Source organism: Hypomesus nipponensis, chromosome 7 (assembly GCF_054491055.1).
Source record: "Hypomesus nipponensis isolate SF chromosome 7, ASM5449105v1, whole genome shotgun sequence".
Taxonomy (NCBI): domain Eukaryota; kingdom Metazoa; phylum Chordata; class Actinopteri; order Osmeriformes; family Osmeridae; genus Hypomesus; species Hypomesus nipponensis.
Window position 1 is genome coordinate 1,021,528 of NC_140367.1, and position 16,745 is coordinate 1,038,272.

The following is a 16,745-nucleotide window of genomic DNA, read 5'->3' on the forward strand; positions in this document are numbered from 1 at the left end:
GCTTACCATAAGCCCGCTGAGCGGCGGGGAATCTCTCGCGGGGGGCTTTCTCATGGAGATTGGGAAGTGTCGGTAGAAGACGGTAGCAGTCACCGTGTATTGTCATTACAATGTAATATGCGTTTGCGCGTCGGCATTCCCTATTGAGTCTATCATGTCACAGAAGTTTGTCTATCACAGAAACTTGCTCCTTCTGTGTTTGAAAGTTTTGTTTTTAAGGTTCTGTGAGGTTTTACGTTTTTTTTTTTTTTTTCCATTTGATCCTGTGTTGAGGTTGATAAATTCAGATACATTTTTTGTTGTTGTCCTTTTTACATTATTGTGAGTTGTAAGACAATCATTGTATCTCGTTTGTTCTCATCGCAGTTATCACTTCTATTAGAAACAAACACGTTCTATATCAAATTTAATACAAAATAAGAGTCTGCTTCATCATATTGAACAAAATACGTGTTGGCCGAATGGGAAAACAATGTGTGAAATTGATTTGACCATGAATGCGTTGATTCGAACTAATGACCCGGGAGAAACGGAATCAGACAGAGGCGGTCATCCAAGCGCAAGCATGGGTAAGGTGGCGCGTGAACTTAGCATAAATTGAACTACAACGCCCTCTTGTGGCGGGAACCGCTTGCGGAGATGCCGTCGGCCTTTGAGCCTGAAAAAATACAACGTTTACGTATATCATTAAAACTGTGCAATGTTTATCCAATTGTGCTTAATTTACATTTTTTAAGTATTGAAAATTATGTAGATAATGCATATTTTTGTTCAGAATAACGCACGTCTCCATCCAAAACCATCAGTAAGACCAAACCCAAAAGGCACTGTTGTTTCCATAGTTCTTGTGAATAATTTTTCCTTTAAAAATCTTATGTCACAAATTTCAAAATCAACACATACATGATGTATAAACAGAAGAGCTCAATTCTAAATTATCAAGGTATTTTACAAATATCTGGATTTAGAAAACAGGATTTTGACCTGACACGCCTTACCAGATCTAAACGCAGTGAACACAGAGGGAAAGTCACTTAATACCACAGAGGAAGAGGTGTACGTGTCAGCACCAGAGAATACAACTGCAACCCTCTTCCTGAATTCACATCTACATAATAATATAGAATATAATATCATAACTCAATAAAATCATCATATCAAAATAACTCATAATCCATTGCATCATATAGTAACGATATCTCATCATTCCTATGAGTTTAATATTGTTTTATGTCTCTGGTTGACAGCAGGTTCAGATTCAGGCATGCTTCTCTCTCTATTTTGTGGCCCTCTACAAGTACGATTCTGAAGGATCTCATCCTCCAGAACCCCTAAGGGAACAGTCGAAGCCCTGAGGGAGGATTGGGGGGTGGTTGCTGGAGGGGGTCTGGTTTAGCTGGCTGGTTCTGGGCTGTGGTGCTCTTTGTCAGTGTACACCTCCCTGGCCCGGTCCCTGCCCAGCTGCAGAGTGTGTTCACTGGGTCCCAGACGCACGATCTTCCCACTGCCCAGACACTCGTCCCCGCGGTACAGCACCGCAAACTGGGGGGGTAAAACACACACCAGCCGAGTTAGCGGAAGCAAAGGTTTCTACTGGGATGTGAAAACCATCACAAGACTGACATGACCGTTGATGACCTCGCTGTCTTCTGGAGCCTGCCCAAAGTTAGTCAATTGTGCCTGTGCACACACACACACACACACACACTATCATTCTCTCACTTAAAACACACACACACGGCATGGTTCTGGCTGGGTTCCCAGAGGGTCTGATAAACGAGGCTGTATTGTTTCTGGGAGCAGGGGGTTATGGGATAGCACAGCCAGAAAGAGAGTTAATCCCAGCCTGGACGAGGCCCTTTGTCTGGTGACTGAGCCTATTGCAAACCTGACAGAGACGCCACACACACACACACACCAATCAAAAACACACGCACGCACACTTTCCCACATACACACTCTCTCTCAGCACACTCTCTCTCTCTCTCTCTCACTCTCTCACACACACTCTCTCACTCTCTCTCTCTCTCACACACACTCTCTCTCTCTCTCTCTCTCTCACACACACACACACACACACTCTCTCTAGCACATACACACACGAAACACCAGTAATGTAGCTAGCACAGTGGGACAAACAGCTCAACTTGAAACAGATTTGCTACAACATCTGAGCTACATTTGAGCTACAACATTTGAACTACAACATCCACACACACACATACACAGACACACCATAACCATTATCCGGTTCAGTTTGACCGTCAGAGTGTTCCTCCTTCTATTTTAGATCCAAACTTTCTTGTTTTCTGTTTTGAGTTTCTACACTTCTACACAGGGGCGTGACCTCTGCGTTTCCATGGTGATGGGGGCGTGGCACGTACCTGTCCTGGCGTCAGGGCTCTCATTGGCTGAGCCAGCATGATCCAGACTGAGCCGTCCATGTTGAGGGTGACGGTACAGGGCACTGAGGACACACAGGATCCACCAATCAGACGCCATCTCAGCACCACCACGGAAACACGGTATCTACACACGCTGTTACTATCATTACAACTGTGGTTATGACTAATTAGGACTGTTAACCCTTGTGCTGCCTTCGGGTCACATGACCAAAAGGTTCATAACGAACCATCGTTGTGTTTACCCAATTTTACCCAATACAAAAACATTTTTTTTAATTTTTTTTACCTTCGCAATGTGGGGGGTCTGAGATAGCCCAACGGTTAAAAGAAAATGCTTCACTTTGTTTTAGTATGCGGTAAAGTTGTTGCAAACGACGGTGGGTCACAATGACTGATGGGTCAGAATGACCCGAGGAGAACACAAGGGTTAATATGACACATCATGACTGTCATTATGACAATCTATACATGCAAACATAACATCATAACAGCATAATAACTAAGCATTTCCAGCTGGTTATAAGCAGACAGTAAGAGAGACTCAGCAGAGACGTACTCAGGGGCATCTGGTGCAGGAAGCGGAAGTGACACTCCATCATCTGTGTCCGGACCAGGTCCTGGGGCGGGTCCACCGTGATCCAATGGAATCGGTCGGTCCGTAGCGTGTCCCGGAACAGAGCCGGGTGATTGGTGGTTGGACCCTGGCACGTCACAGAGAGATCAGACGTGATTGGACGATGCGTTACAAGATACACAACAGGATATTACACAATAGGACAGGATTAAGACACTGCTGTTCTCATCAAAATGTTGTTCTGCTCAAAGTTTTATTTTACTGTAATCTACTGTGTACTTACGACTACACGTAACTTTATTCTCATTTGACTATTACAACTGTCCACTGTTCTGAATTGACTGTGCCTCATTGCATTGACATCTACTCTGCTCTCTCTCTCTACTGTTCATCCTCTCCTCTCCTGTCTCTCTACTGCCTCTCTACTCACCACAAACACCTCTCTAGTAGTGATGTCCTTGTCCACCACAAACCAGGGGTCTCTCTGCCCTCCTATCCTGGCTCTCTGCCCCAGGGTCAGAGTGAACCAGCCTGGGGAGGAGGAGATGGAGGAGGAGAGGGAAGAGAAGGAGGAGAGGGAGGAGAAGGAGGAGAAAGAGGAGGAGAGGGAAGAGATGGAGGAGAGGGAGGAGGAGAGGGAGGAGGAGATAGAGGAGAGGGAGGAGAGGGAAGAGAGGGAGAAGAGGGAGGAGAGGGAGGAGGAGAGGGAGGAGAAGGAGGAGGAGAGGGAGGAGGAGAGGGAGGAGGAGAGGGAGGAGGAGAGGGAGGAGGAGATGGAGGAGAGGGAGGAGAGGGAGGAGAGGGAGGAGAGGGAGGAGGAGAGGGAGGAGAAGGAGGAGGAGATAGAGGAGGAGAGGGAGGAGAGGGAGGAGAGGGAGGAGGAGATGGAGGAGAAGGAGGAGAGGGAGGAGAACGACAAGAGGGAGGAGAGGGAGGAGGAGAGGGAGGAGAAGGAGGAAGAGAGGGAGCAGAGGGAGGATGAGATGGAGGTGAGAGAAGGAGGAGAGTATTTTATGACATTCAACACAGGAAGTTAAGATGTTCTACTCAAGAAGTTGTGTTGTTCTAGAATGTTCTCTCCGATCTCTACCTTTATGTTCTCCCATGATCTTCCCGTCCACGATGGAGACAAAGTTCCCTGGCTTGGGTTCCAGATACTGATGTTAGAAACACAGTTAGACACTTTACAAACGTTGGTATTGTGTTGAAAGGTGTATCATTTTCCACTACTATGATCTTATAGTAAAGGATAGCACATTTGAGTATATAACTGTATAGTTTAGTACAGTACATTATGATATGGTATAGTATAGTACAGTATTAGTTGGCTATACTATTCACATAGGAAGTATTGAGTGATGAATCTTTACCTCCAAAATGAAGTCCTCAAAGTTCCTCTCTCCGATGAAACAGATTCCCATACTCTGGAAACAGACACACTTTCAGCTCCTCAGCCTTCCACCCACACAATACTTAATACACTTCAGTTTACATTCAGAATTGACTTCATACAGTTTTTAGTTTACTGCTCTTGTGTTCTGTCTTGTGCATTATGGGAAAAATAAAAATAAACCTATCACTAACTCATTTAGCTACATTATGGGCACAGCAAATTTGAGGCTTTCCACAAACCAACATCTCAACTACATTAACTGTCGTTTTTAGTTTTGACTTGATCATATCCAGCATGATGAGATCATGGCTCAGCGTCGCCCCCCTGTGGCAGGATGAATGACCTGCAGGAGCTCCAGGAGCATCTCCAGCCCTCTCACCTCCTTCTTCTTCAGAACGTGCTGGAAGCCCGCCTCGGCCGCCATCTTCTTCACGTAGTCCTTGGTGAGCCCAGCCAGCGGGAACACGGTACGCCGCAAAGCATCCTGGGAGATCTGGCTGAGGAAGAACGTCTGGTCCTTCACAAGGTCCGCCCCCTGGTGCAGCTTCACCGCTGCCATGGAAATGGGCATGCGAGGAACAACACAGGTGTGTTAATCAACGCTAGAGTCAGCTGAATGACTGCATTAGAACACTAGGAGAAGGGAGGAGAGCTGGAGAGAGGAGAGGTGTAACAGAACAGGAAATGACACAATCTGGTCTTACGTCGTCTGATCTCGAAGCGATCTCGGAAGAGAGTTGTGAGCGGGGCCGCGCGTTTCTGCAGGAACACCTCGTCATCTTCCTGCGACGTTCTGGCATAGTGACCCGTCGCCATGGCATCAGCGCCTAGATACGAAAACAACAAACTTCTTAGGCCGGTGTTGTAAATAAGAAATCATTTTTAACTGTTCTAACTTGGATTGCCTTCATAAGAATATTTATGGTTAAAAAGGATGTTACTGACATTGATCTGGGGTGAATGCTGGGTTTAGTGTGTCTGTGTGTGTGTCATCACAACCTTCATTACAAACCCAAAGAGTTGACAGCATACTGGAAGAAGTGGTTGAATTTAATATGCTTGTTACAGAGTATGTCTGGATTAGGGGTCCGCCCTCTTTCATATTCCTTCAAGAGCTTGCTGAAAAGGAGAAGGCAAAACGTATTCAGACCTGAAAGAAAAAACTGTATGGTCGGCCTACTAGAGCTATATATAAAACGATAAGATTGAGCAAGTCTGCGCAGCACTGTCACTTGTTACCTGAACACTTCATGCCAGTACTCCTTGACATAGGAGACCTGGTGGAAGGGAATATCCAGGGCCTGGCACACCTTGTACGCGTCTTCGCAGTCTTTCTCCGAGTTACACACCCCCTTCTCATCTAAAGAGTCCCAATTCTTCATAAACACGCCCGTGACATTGTAACCTTCAAATGACAACACTCATTACTTGACAATATTATCTGACAACCGACAAAGCCAGAGGGATTTTTTTTTAAGGACACGGTGTCATGTTATACAACGGAATGATATGTACTATTTTAAACGAGTTAAGTTAGCTAACAGTGTGGACTTTCCTACCTTTTCGCTTAAGTACAAGCGCCGTGACAGAACTGTCAACTCCGCCCGACATCGCGCACACGATATGTCTCAAAACACCCATGTTGTTTTTTGTTACCAAGATAGGAACATTAACGGGTGATTTTCCAACATGTTAGATAACAGCGATTCATTTTTAGAGATACAAGCAGCCATATTATCACTGGTCCATTCCAAAATAATGTTCGACTGGAAACAAGTCACAATCGGTTACATAGTACCGGCATTCCGTCGTCTCTCAGTCACGGTAACACTGTAATAAACACAGCGGTGTTGACTTCTGCACAAATAAGCAACAAAGGCAAGGTAAGTGGATATAATCCATTACGAAATGCATAATATTTTACGTAAAACGCATTTTAATACGGTTAAATTAAAATTCACAAGCCAGACAAGAAGCTATCTTACAACTTGTAAAGAGGTTTGCGGTTTAAAGATTTGTTATGTTTATCAACGTGGCCAGAACTGTTACCTTTTTCTGAGAGTTTGGCTTGACCACGGTATGCCATCACATTACGTTGTTATTCAGTTATACATACGTAATTAACTTATGTAACATTACATCGAGTATGGTAACTTTACAGGATCATTTTCAATGCACTTTATTTTATAATTTATGGAATGTTGTTAAAGGGACAGACTGAGGCATTGCCTAAAAGGTTTGGCCCATCAGATCACTTCAACCCTCCCTATCCTTTCTGTCTCTATTTCTTCCCTGTCTCTCTGTCCTCCCTCTCCTTCTTTCATTGTTTTCCTCCCTCTCCTTTCTCCCTCTCCCCCCCCCCCCCAGCATGTCTGTGGAGGAAGTCACCCTGCAGCTGCTGCTTGAGGCCAGGGAGACGGTGATGTCCAGCCCCCTGGGAGTCCTCCACACTCCCATGATCCCCTGGGCCCAGACTTCCCTGCCCCTCCCCACCCCCTGCCATGCACACATCAAGCTGGAGAACATGCAGAGAACAGGTCAGATCCAATACCCAGAGGGCTTCACGGATTAAACAAAGTTAACAGCTTTGACTTTTGACAAGTTGGATAAAAAGCGATCTTGATTCACAGGCTCTTTCAAGATCAGAGGGGTGGCCAATCAGTTTGCGAGGAGACCACCGGGTGGCAAATTTGTCACCATGTCAGCTGGGAATTATGGGAAGTCGTTTGCATACGCCTCCAAACACTACGGGAGTCAGGGGAAGGTAGTGATGCCGGACTCCGCCCCTCTCTCCAGATCCACTCTCATACAGGTCAGACTCCGCCCCTCTCTCCAGATCCACTCTCATACAGGTCAGACTCCGCCCCTCTCTCCAGATCCACTCTCATACAGGTCAGACTCCGCCCCTCTCTCCAGATCCACTCTCATACAGGTCAGACTCCGCCCCTCTCTCCAGATCCACTCTCATACAGGTCAGACTCCGCCCCTCTCTCCAGATCCACTCTCATACAGGTCAGACTCCGCCCCTCTCTCCAGATCCACTCTCATACAGGTCAGACTCCGCCCCTCTCTCCAGATCCACTCTCATACAGGTCAGACTCCGCCCCTCTCTCCAGACTCCGCCCCTCTCTCCAGATCCACTCTCATACAGGTCAGACTCCGCCCCTCTCTCCAGATCCACTCTCATACAGGTCAGACTCCGCCCCTCTCTCCAGATCCACTCTCATACAGGTCAGACTCCGCCCCTCTCTCCAGACTCCGCCCCTCTCTCCAGATCCACTCTCATACAGGTCAGACTCCGCCCCTCTCTCCAGATCCACTCTCATACAGGTCAGACTCCGCCCCTCTCTCCAGATCCACTCTCATACAGGTCAGACTCCGCCCCTCTCCAGATCCACTCTCATACAGGTCAGACTCCGCCCCTCTCTCCAGATCCACTCTCATACAGGTCAGACTCCGCCCCTCTCTCCAGATCCACTCTCATACAGGTCAGACTCCGCCCCTCTCTCCAGATCCACTCTCATACAGGTCAGACTCCGCCCCTCTCTCCAGATCCACTCTTATACAGGTCAGACTCCGCCCCTCTCTCCAGACTCCGCCCCTCTCTCCAGATCCACTCTCATACAGGTCAGACTCCGCCCCTCTCTCCAGATCCACTCTCATACAGGTCAGACTCCGCCCCTCTCCAGATCCACTCTCATACAGGTCAGACTCCGCCCCTCTCTCCAGATCCACTCTCATACAGGTCAGACTCCGCCCCTCTCTCCAGATCCACTCTCATACAGGTCAGACTCCGCCCCTCTCTCCAGATCCACTCTCATACAGGTCAGACTCCGCCCCTCTCTCCAGACTCCGCCCCTCTCTCCAGATCCACCCTCATAGAAGTCAAGATGAGGATCCATGTAGAGACACAAACACCAACATAACCACAGTAACCCTCCCTGTTTCCTGCAGAGTTTGGGCGTGGCAGTGGAGCGAGTGCCTACTTCCTGTCTCTTGGGCGCAGTGAGACGCTGTGTCCAGGAAGACAACTTTTCCTTCCTGCACTCCTATGATGACCTGGACCTGGTGGCTGGACATGCCAGGTAGCCCTTTACTCTGACTGTGTTGCTCACTGAAGTTTAGGGGGAAAAAGTTTAGAAAGCAAAAAAAAAAAAAAGGTTAAGGTTGGAGAAAAAGAATTCAACGTAGATTTTTTTTTTTTTAAGAGGTTTAGAAAAATACTTTTCTACAAGTTCAAAAATAAATTTTATAAAAAAGTTTCCAAAACACTGGAAACGTTTGGTGTCGTGTTGTGTGAAAATATATATTAAAAATATAAGAATATTTGCCAAAAAACGGCTGATATTTTCTGAAAAAAGTACATTCTGGAAAAGACAAAGGGAGTTAGCATGTCGACATGACTGGGAATAGAGACATTCCTGATCACCCACGGCCACATATGAGGGAGAAGTTCAAAATTGTCGGTGTCAAAAAGGATTCCTGGCAAATGTGCCACGTATCTATAGTGTTTCTTTGTATTAGTGTCTTAATATGAGGTAGTAATTGCTACTTTTAACTACGTCTAAAATACGTCTTTACTTGAGTGAAAAAGTGTAGTCTTTTTAAACATGAGAGTATCTGTACTTCTACTTGAGTGAAGGATGTGTGTACGTTTGCCATCTCTGGTGTGTAGTGAGTGAAGGATGTGTGTACGTTTGCCTTGTAGTGTCGGTCTGGAGATTCTGGAGCTGCTGCCAGCCCCTGAGGTGGTGGTGGTGTGCTGTGGGGGGGGGGCCTGCTGGCGGGCGTGGCTGCCGCACTCAAGCTATCTGGCTGCAGCTCCACCAGGGTCTACGGAGTCGAACCTGAAGGAGGTAGGACTGCCCTTACTGGTCTCTACTGGTGCTATACTCTACTGGTCTATAGTCACTCTATACTGGACTCTACTGGTCTAGTACAGTGTGTGTGTGTGTGTCTAGCCTGCACCATGTACAGAAGCTTCATCCAGAACAAGCCAGTAGGGATGGACGCAAGGAGCATCGCCTCAGGACTAGCTCCACCCTCCGCAGGTGCGTCTTCCGACAAGACACGCACAAATCAAGTTCACCCAACACGCTTGCACATGAATGGATCAGGTGTGTTTGGTTAGTGTGTACATGCGGCCCTCAGGTACCCTCCCCTACGAGCTGTGCCGGCGCTACGTGGAGGATGTCGTCCTGGTGACGGACGAGGAGATCAAGGCCTCCGTCTGTGCCCTGTACGCGGCGGGGCTGGTGGTGGAGCCGTCCGGCTCGGCAGCTTACGCCGCCTTCGTCAACAACAGGATCCCGGACGTGGAGGGGAGGAGGGTGGTGGTCTTCCTCAGCGGGGGGAATATCGGCAGGGACGAGCTCGCCAGCTTCCCAGGATGAGTCACCATGACGACAGCTTGCCAGCTTCCCAGGATGAGTTACCGTGACAACAGTGACACCGATCAGTTCCGTACGATGTAGTATTAGATGGCGAGAGAGTTGCGGTTCATTCTGCTCTCTGTCGGCTCCCATGGTGCCTGAATCAGCATCTTTCCATCACTGACACTCATCAAGGGTCTCTGTCCAACAGGAGGTTATGACAGTGAAGGTGCAGGCATGAATGACTCTTCTCTAATGAACTAAAATCAATAAAGTAAAATGTAAAGTTTTTATATAATTCTCATTTAACACTAATAAAACTTGATATTGCATGCTCTCCATATCCTCTTGATTAGCTGTTATCCTGTTTTCTTCAATCACATGACCATCGAATACACTTCACACAAAGATATGAACAAGGTAAAATATAAAAATTCAGTTTATTTGAGTCACATTTGGAAACAAGATTTTTGATGGAGACCAGCCTTTTAACGTCTGCAAGAAGTAGAAGGGAACCAGACCAAGTCCAAATGATCATATATACACAATGTGGTATGCTGGACATGTTGATTGTTGCTACAGAGAGATACCCTCCTGTTGGTTTACCCTCCAACCCCGCTCCTGGAGAGATACCTTCCAAGGCGGGTAGATCTCCAGGAGCAGGGTTTGAGTGTTACCCTCCAGGGGGTAGATCTCCAGGAGCAGGGTTTGAGTGTTACCCTCCAGGGGGTAGATCTCCAGGAGCAGGGTGGGGCAGCCTGGCTGTGGGGTCAGTTCTGCATAACATCTTTAGTTGCCATCCTGCAGACAACAGCATCCAGTAGACTACCACACTCTTGGGGGGGAACTTTGTAAAGCTGGAAGGAGGGGGCGAGAAGAGAGGAACAGGGGGAGGGAAAGAGGAAAGAAGAGGGAGGGGTAAAAGGTAGAACCATAATTTGTCTCTGAATTGATCATTGATCATTACATTTTATAAGTTTCAAACACAGAAACGTCTGTCCAGCTAGCTACCCACTGGCACACCAACCTTCTTGATCTTGGCCGAATCTGTCAGAGAGGAGACGTGCTCCACGGGCATCTGCTGCCCTGCTACCATGGCAACCACGTCAGCCAGCAGCCGAGCTTCCCCCCCTCGTGCACCAGCACCACGAGAACGCACTCGTCTCCGTCCGAGATGCCGAACCTTTTAAACGCCTCGGAAATCTATAGAGAAAGGAGACGGAACGAAAGGCCTGCAGCAGTTAGACAAAACAATATACAATAATGACACTTGGCGTGTCTACGCAATATGTACTATATAGATGTACAGTACACACTTACACTATTAGTAGGTAGAAGATTGAAAATGATTTCTGAATACAAGCTCTTGGTCTTCATCTTTCCGATCTTGTGCAAGTGAACAGCCTTGTTGGTAGCTATAAGCACTTGAAACGGATCCACAATCTAAGCATAGAGGCATTTAGGTTAACTACATCAACATAGTATACAGTAAGTCATTATCTCATGCCTAAACAACAAAAATAGCAACATTAACTTCAAAGTTGATTTAACTTAAAAATAGGACTATTGTATTATTTATTCGTAAGCTTGCTAGGTGACCTAGCTTGTACCTGTACAACTTACCATCGTTGGGTTTATCAAGGCACCCTTGATTAGTCCATCAACTGCATTTTTTCTCAAATCTACGGCGTTTTTGACATCTTTAAAAAGTAACTGAGTCACGGTGAACTCTGGAAAGAGCTCAAGTTGTTGAGTTAAGTGCATCATTCAAAAGAAAACTTAAACGACTAGGAGAAATGACGATGAACGTCTGATAAACATTTCGCTACACTTCCAGCAAGAAGATGGGGGACCAGTCATAGTGTTGCACAGCTCGTTGTTGTAAATGTTCCGCTTTTGAATTATTGGTCAACGAGAAACATTTACTCTAATACTGAGCATTCATAGTCAGAATAATCGTATCGCGATAGTTATTACGGATACCACTGATATTTTGTTCGTATATGGAAAAAAACGCTAATGTTTTGTACTTGCACGGAAGTTATATCAGTAAACGTTCCGCTTCGGAATATTTTCTTTTGATGGACCAGCCAGCTGTCGAAATCAAAACTCATCCGTTCGTCTGTGGACTGGACGAAGTTGCTCTCATCTGCTTTATCATTTCTCGAATTAAATTATAGAATAGTATGTGAAACTAAGTATTATGTAGTGTGCACGGAATAGCAAAAGATAACGTTAGATATTTGGAGGCGGATTGTAGTAGGCTACGTCGTTCACTATGGAGAAATTCGAAGGGTATATTTTCACAGCTCTTTGCAGCACCAACTTTTTGGTTTCTTGTCTGCTGTTCTCCAAAATAACCCGAGAGCAGAGACAGCCGTACATGGATGAGATATTCCACGTCCCACAAGCCCAGAAATACTGTCACGGGAAATTCAACGAGGTACGGTATTCGTGTCTGTTTTTACTTGTTGCTACTATAGCTACCCTCTCTGTGCGTCGGATTAACAGTCTTCGAAATGGCGCGACAGATTGCTAGATCTTTTTTAAACTACATCTAAGCCCCATCATCCCCGACTCGTCCAGATCAGTCCATCATTAGTGCCCTTGTTCCTGAAAGCATTGTGTTGACAGACTAGCTAAAGTATCGGCCTAGCTAACTAACTCCGATAGCATCTGTCATCACAGGCCTTCTGCTGTCATGCAGCGGGCTTTCCTCAAGCTACGCTATAGTTTCTTATTTATCCTCCTGCTAAACGTCAAACAGCAGTTGGCTCTCAGTACGGTAGCTTAAACCCCATTTATACAACTAGGTATTTATCTGCGTGAGGTTTGTTTGCTGGCGGGGGAAATCAGACTGAATACTGCTCTCTGGTTCACTATAAGGCTTCTCTTAAGTCACATTAATCGAGTACATTCTATCCTTCTCTCAACCTCCCTCCTCTCCCCCTCCCCCCCCCTCCAGTGGGACCCCATGATCACCACTCTCCCAGGTCTGTACCTGGTGACAGTGGGGGTGATTAAGCCCATGGTGTGGCTGGCCGACCTCTCGGGGAAGGTGGTGTGTTCCACTGCCATGCTGCGCTTCGTCAACCTGCTCTTCAACTGTGGCAACCTCTACCTGCTCTACCTTCTCACCTGCAGGCTGCACTTCCGGGACAAGGTAACCACGTTTAGAAACAAGAGAATATATGGAAATAAATACATGAAATACCAAATCAGATTAGATCATCAGTGTTGCCTTATCTAAGGGCATGTTCTTGCCTTAGAACCAAATACAGACCGTTCCTTGACTCTTTTATTCCCCTTAGTATTAGCTAGACTTTGCTCCTTTTGTATAGAGTTAGTCCACATATTTAAGCTTTCAATATTCCTATATGTTTAATGTATGCACCTCCCTGCCAAAGTAAATTCCTTGTTTGTGCAAACATTCATGGCAAATAAAATCCCTTCTGATTCTAACCTCCCAAAAATACTATCAGAATTTAATAGAATGCACTTTTAATTCTTGATCTTCTATGCTCTATGTCACTTTGGATTAAAGCTAAAGTATGAAACTGTTACATGTAAACTCACTGTGGCTGTGTTAGTGTTGTTTATTTCTTATTAGTTGTTGTTGTTCCAGCTGCACGGTGCTCCCCGCAGGGTGCTGTCAGCCCTGTCTCTCTCCACCTTCCCTGTGCTCTACTTCTTCAACTTCCTCTACTACACCGACGGCGGATCTACTTTCTTCATCCTGTTCGCCTACCTCATGACGCTGTACGGCTGCCACGGCGCCTCGGCACTCCTCGGAGTGTGCTCCGTGTTCTTCCGCCAGACCAACATCGTCTGGGTGGCGTTCTGTGCTGGCACGCTCGTGGCGAACAGAATGGACGAGGCCTGGAGGGCGGAACACACCAAGAAGAAGGACGACAAGTCGCCCGGCACCCAGGTCCCTCTGTCTGTCAGCGGGGCGAGGAGAGTGATGCGTTTCCTGTTTGACTTCCTGACCTCGACCCACCAGCTGAGGGCCGTGCTGCTGGTGGCGTGGCCGTATGGCGGCGTGGCGCTCCTCTTTGTGGCGTTCGTGTTTCTGAACGACGGCATCGTCGTGGGAGACCGCGGGAGCCACGAGGCGTGCCTCAACTTCCCCCAGCTCTTCTACTTCCTGTCCTTTGCTCTCTTCTTCTCCCTCCCCGTGTCGCTGTGTCACCACCGCGCCCTGCGCTTTCTGCAGAGCTTGCGGAGGCGGCCCCTCCTCTACCTGCTCCTCTCCGGCCTGGCCCTGCTCCTCGTCTGGAAGTTCACCTTCGTACACAGGTACCTGCTGGCTGACAACAGGCACTTCCCCTTCTACGTGTGGCAGCGTGTGTTCCAGAGGCACGCGGCCGTGCGCTTCCTCCTGGTTCCTGCCTACGTGTTTGCGGGCTGGAACCTTCTAGACTGCCTGCGCTCCCGCTCGCTCTTCTGGGTCCTGGCCTTCCTGGCCTGCCTGCTGGCCTCCTGTGTGCCCCAGAAGCTGCTGGAGTTCAGGTACTTCATCATCCCCTACCTGATGTTCCGCCTGCACATGCCCCTCCCCTCTCTGCCCCGCCTGCTGCTGGAGCTCCTCCTCCACGCGCTGGTCAACGCCGCCACGCTCTACCTCTTCATCAACAACACCTTCCACTGGCCCAACAGCTCAGACATACAGAGGTTCATGTGGTGAACCTGCTTCATTTCCCGCCCCCTTGCTGGGACTCAGGACCAATCATAACCCGGTGTGGAGGTACAAGACTGTCTCCAGAGAAACAGGGTTTGGTTGTTGTGACCTGACTCCTCCTCCCTGTGGAACAGATGGATGGAAGGATTCCTGTCACACTGTATAGAGTGCGATCATTACTTTTTTTTATTGCTAATAATTGTGTTCAACTAGTGCTGGAAGGGTAGTTTATGACCAACATTAAGATTTTAGATCAAATTAATACAAATTGTTTTGGGGGTTGGTGAGGGAACTTTAAATAAATAAAATCTAAACCCAACATCCTTGTGACCCTGGGAAGCTACACCTTCCTGTATTTCCCTCGACCCCAGCTGTAGCTAAGCTCATCCAACACATCCACTAGCTCATTAGAAGTTGGTGTGATAGATTAGCATTGAAGCAGAAACCAACAGGAAGGTCTTTCTCCAGGAGAATCTGGAAGATATGGCTATGTTTGCGCTGAGAACAGAGGCAGAGACCAAACTGACCAGTGGTAAGACAAAGCAGGAATGTGTGTTTTGGTAAAATAAAAATAAAAAATGCTTTATAAACAAATAAATTACAATAAATCATCAGTTTGCCCAAAATTGTTTTACATTATAATTCTATGTATATATAACTTGGTAGTCTGCTCTCTCACAGAAAATACATTCTTTGGGGAACCCTTCGTTAATGTGTGTGGAACACTACAAACGCGTAAGGAAACCTTTTCTAGACAGAACTCGGACAACTTGCCTTTGATGAAACCTCGTTTCCAAAGGAACGTCTACAGAACAGCTACTCATCACAATCAGCTGTGTTGAGTTTCGGTTCTACCGAGAGGAGGCAGCCAGTAAATGTATTGGAGAAAGTCCTGGTTCAGACCTTTATACACCGATAAGGACAACGCTCTTTTTTAACACCAGTGAGCTCGGTGTCTCCAAATTGACGACCAGCTTTCCGTTTTGTTGACGTTTTATTTGTGAAGCGTCCACTTCCCTTGAATATTGTTTTCCAGCTCTAACTGGAGAGATGACTTTCTGTGGCTCGCGCACGCCACGTGCTCTAGTCACCTGTGTTTACATTGACGTTAATGACGACACACAAAAGTGACGTTGTGATGTAGGCTACAATTAGTTGACGTGGGTTTTTTTTGTCTTTCAATTTGAATTATCTAAATATCAGCCTTACGCTCCCTTGATTAATGTGTGGGTGTTACCCGATAACCGCATATTTGGATCTATTTCTTTCACTTTGACAGTATTGCTTTGACAGTATTACTCAACTGTTGCGGCCAGGTCGAATCTGTTATTATTAGTTTGAATTATTTTGTTAAATTATTATTTTCTTTGACTGTTATCCGTTATTTTCCCGTCTGCGTCCTAACCTGCCCCGTGATCAAGTGATGCTCTTCACGCAATAAACGATTCTTGTCTAATGTTCAATGACCCTTAAATACCACTAGGTGGCAATACAATACCAGAGGATTTCCCTGTCTTAAATAGCCCGCACGTCGGTGCTCCTGTTTGTGTGTGGCACGGCACCCCTATGGTGGCACCATAGGCGATTTTACCGCGGGAGCAGGGGGGGGATTTGCACCCGTACTGTTGGGATGAAAAAATTTACATTTTCAAATTGATGTAAAAAAAACGATTGAATGTTTTTAGAACATTTTTAAGTGATGTCAGAGTTGTATATTCTATCATGGTTTGTTGTACTCTAATGATTCATTTGACAATTTTAAGATCTAGTGTTAAAAAATATAATAATCACTACCCTTGGCACCCCCAGTTTTAAAACCAAGAATAACGCATTCATATTTCGTGTGCGTTGCATGTGTGTATATTCTGCATGTTTATGTGTGTGTGTTTGACACAGAGCTGTTGCACAGCAACAGTGGTGGTTAGTTGTGTGTCACTGGTGACCTGGTGAGTCAGCATTTCCCATTACTGGAAGAAAAAAAATCACTTGAAACTGAAAATCGAAACCTTTGTCAGACTCCATCTCCTCTCTCCTGCAGCCCTCTGTTTCACCAAGCCCACCACCAGCTACTGAGGAGCAGGCCGCGGGCTGCACCACCAGCACTTCTCATCCAATTATTCTTATCAGTATACAGCGTACACAGTATATAACCACATGAGTACTAAGAACTAACAGCTAGTGAAGACTGGTCCTGCAAGGTTCAGTCTTAGTCAGCAAATGAAGCTGCATCTGCAAACTCCTACACTACGCTGCATGGACAGGAAATGACATCAGGACGAAAGCAGTGTGGAAGAAGCCGCAGTTGTAGGGCTCGGGGGTG

The 16,745-nt window shown here is 46.6% G+C and overlaps 4 protein-coding genes across 4 annotated transcripts; 2 read left to right on the forward strand and 2 right to left on the reverse strand.

Moving 5' to 3' along the window:
* Positions 1-682: 682 nt before the first annotated feature.
* trmu (tRNA 5-methylaminomethyl-2-thiouridylate methyltransferase) lies at positions 683-6,241 on the reverse strand. The gene is made up of 11 exons (XM_084701071.1): positions 5,932-6,241; positions 5,612-5,777; positions 5,385-5,491; positions 5,077-5,199; positions 4,752-4,924; positions 4,350-4,403; positions 4,070-4,136; positions 3,410-3,510; positions 2,962-3,106; positions 2,385-2,467; positions 683-1,542 (listed from the first exon to the last, which is right to left on the reverse strand). The coding sequence occupies exons 1-11, from the start codon at positions 6,011-6,013 to the stop codon at positions 1,393-1,395; spliced, it is 1,251 nt and encodes a 416-aa protein (XP_084557197.1). The 5' UTR covers positions 6,014-6,241; the 3' UTR covers positions 683-1,392.
* LOC146276269 (uncharacterized) lies at positions 6,165-10,096 on the forward strand. Its single transcript, XM_084701072.1, is given in 8 exon segments — positions 6,165-6,255; positions 6,740-6,909; positions 7,003-7,184; positions 8,327-8,457; positions 9,081-9,136; positions 9,139-9,228; positions 9,334-9,423; positions 9,524-10,096. Coding segments are annotated over 7 exon segments (960 nt in total). The 5' UTR covers positions 6,165-6,255; position 6,740; the 3' UTR covers positions 9,766-10,096.
* A 69-nt stretch (positions 10,097-10,165) lies between these two features.
* Positions 10,166-11,667, reverse strand: tprkb (Tp53rk binding protein). Its single transcript, XM_084701073.1, is given in 5 exon segments — positions 10,166-10,601; positions 10,772-10,873; positions 10,876-10,947; positions 11,065-11,187; positions 11,368-11,667. Coding segments are annotated over 5 exon segments (528 nt in total). The 5' UTR covers positions 11,512-11,667; the 3' UTR covers positions 10,166-10,514.
* Positions 11,668-11,826: 159 nt separating this feature from the next.
* Positions 11,827-15,888, forward strand: alg10 (ALG10 alpha-1,2-mannosyltransferase). Its single transcript, XM_084701070.1, has 3 exons — positions 11,827-12,187; positions 12,710-12,907; positions 13,370-15,888. The coding sequence occupies exons 1-3, from the start codon at positions 12,023-12,025 to the stop codon at positions 14,429-14,431; spliced, it is 1,425 nt and encodes a 474-aa protein (XP_084557196.1). The 5' UTR covers positions 11,827-12,022; the 3' UTR covers positions 14,432-15,888.
* The last annotated feature ends 857 nt before the right edge of the window (positions 15,889-16,745 follow it).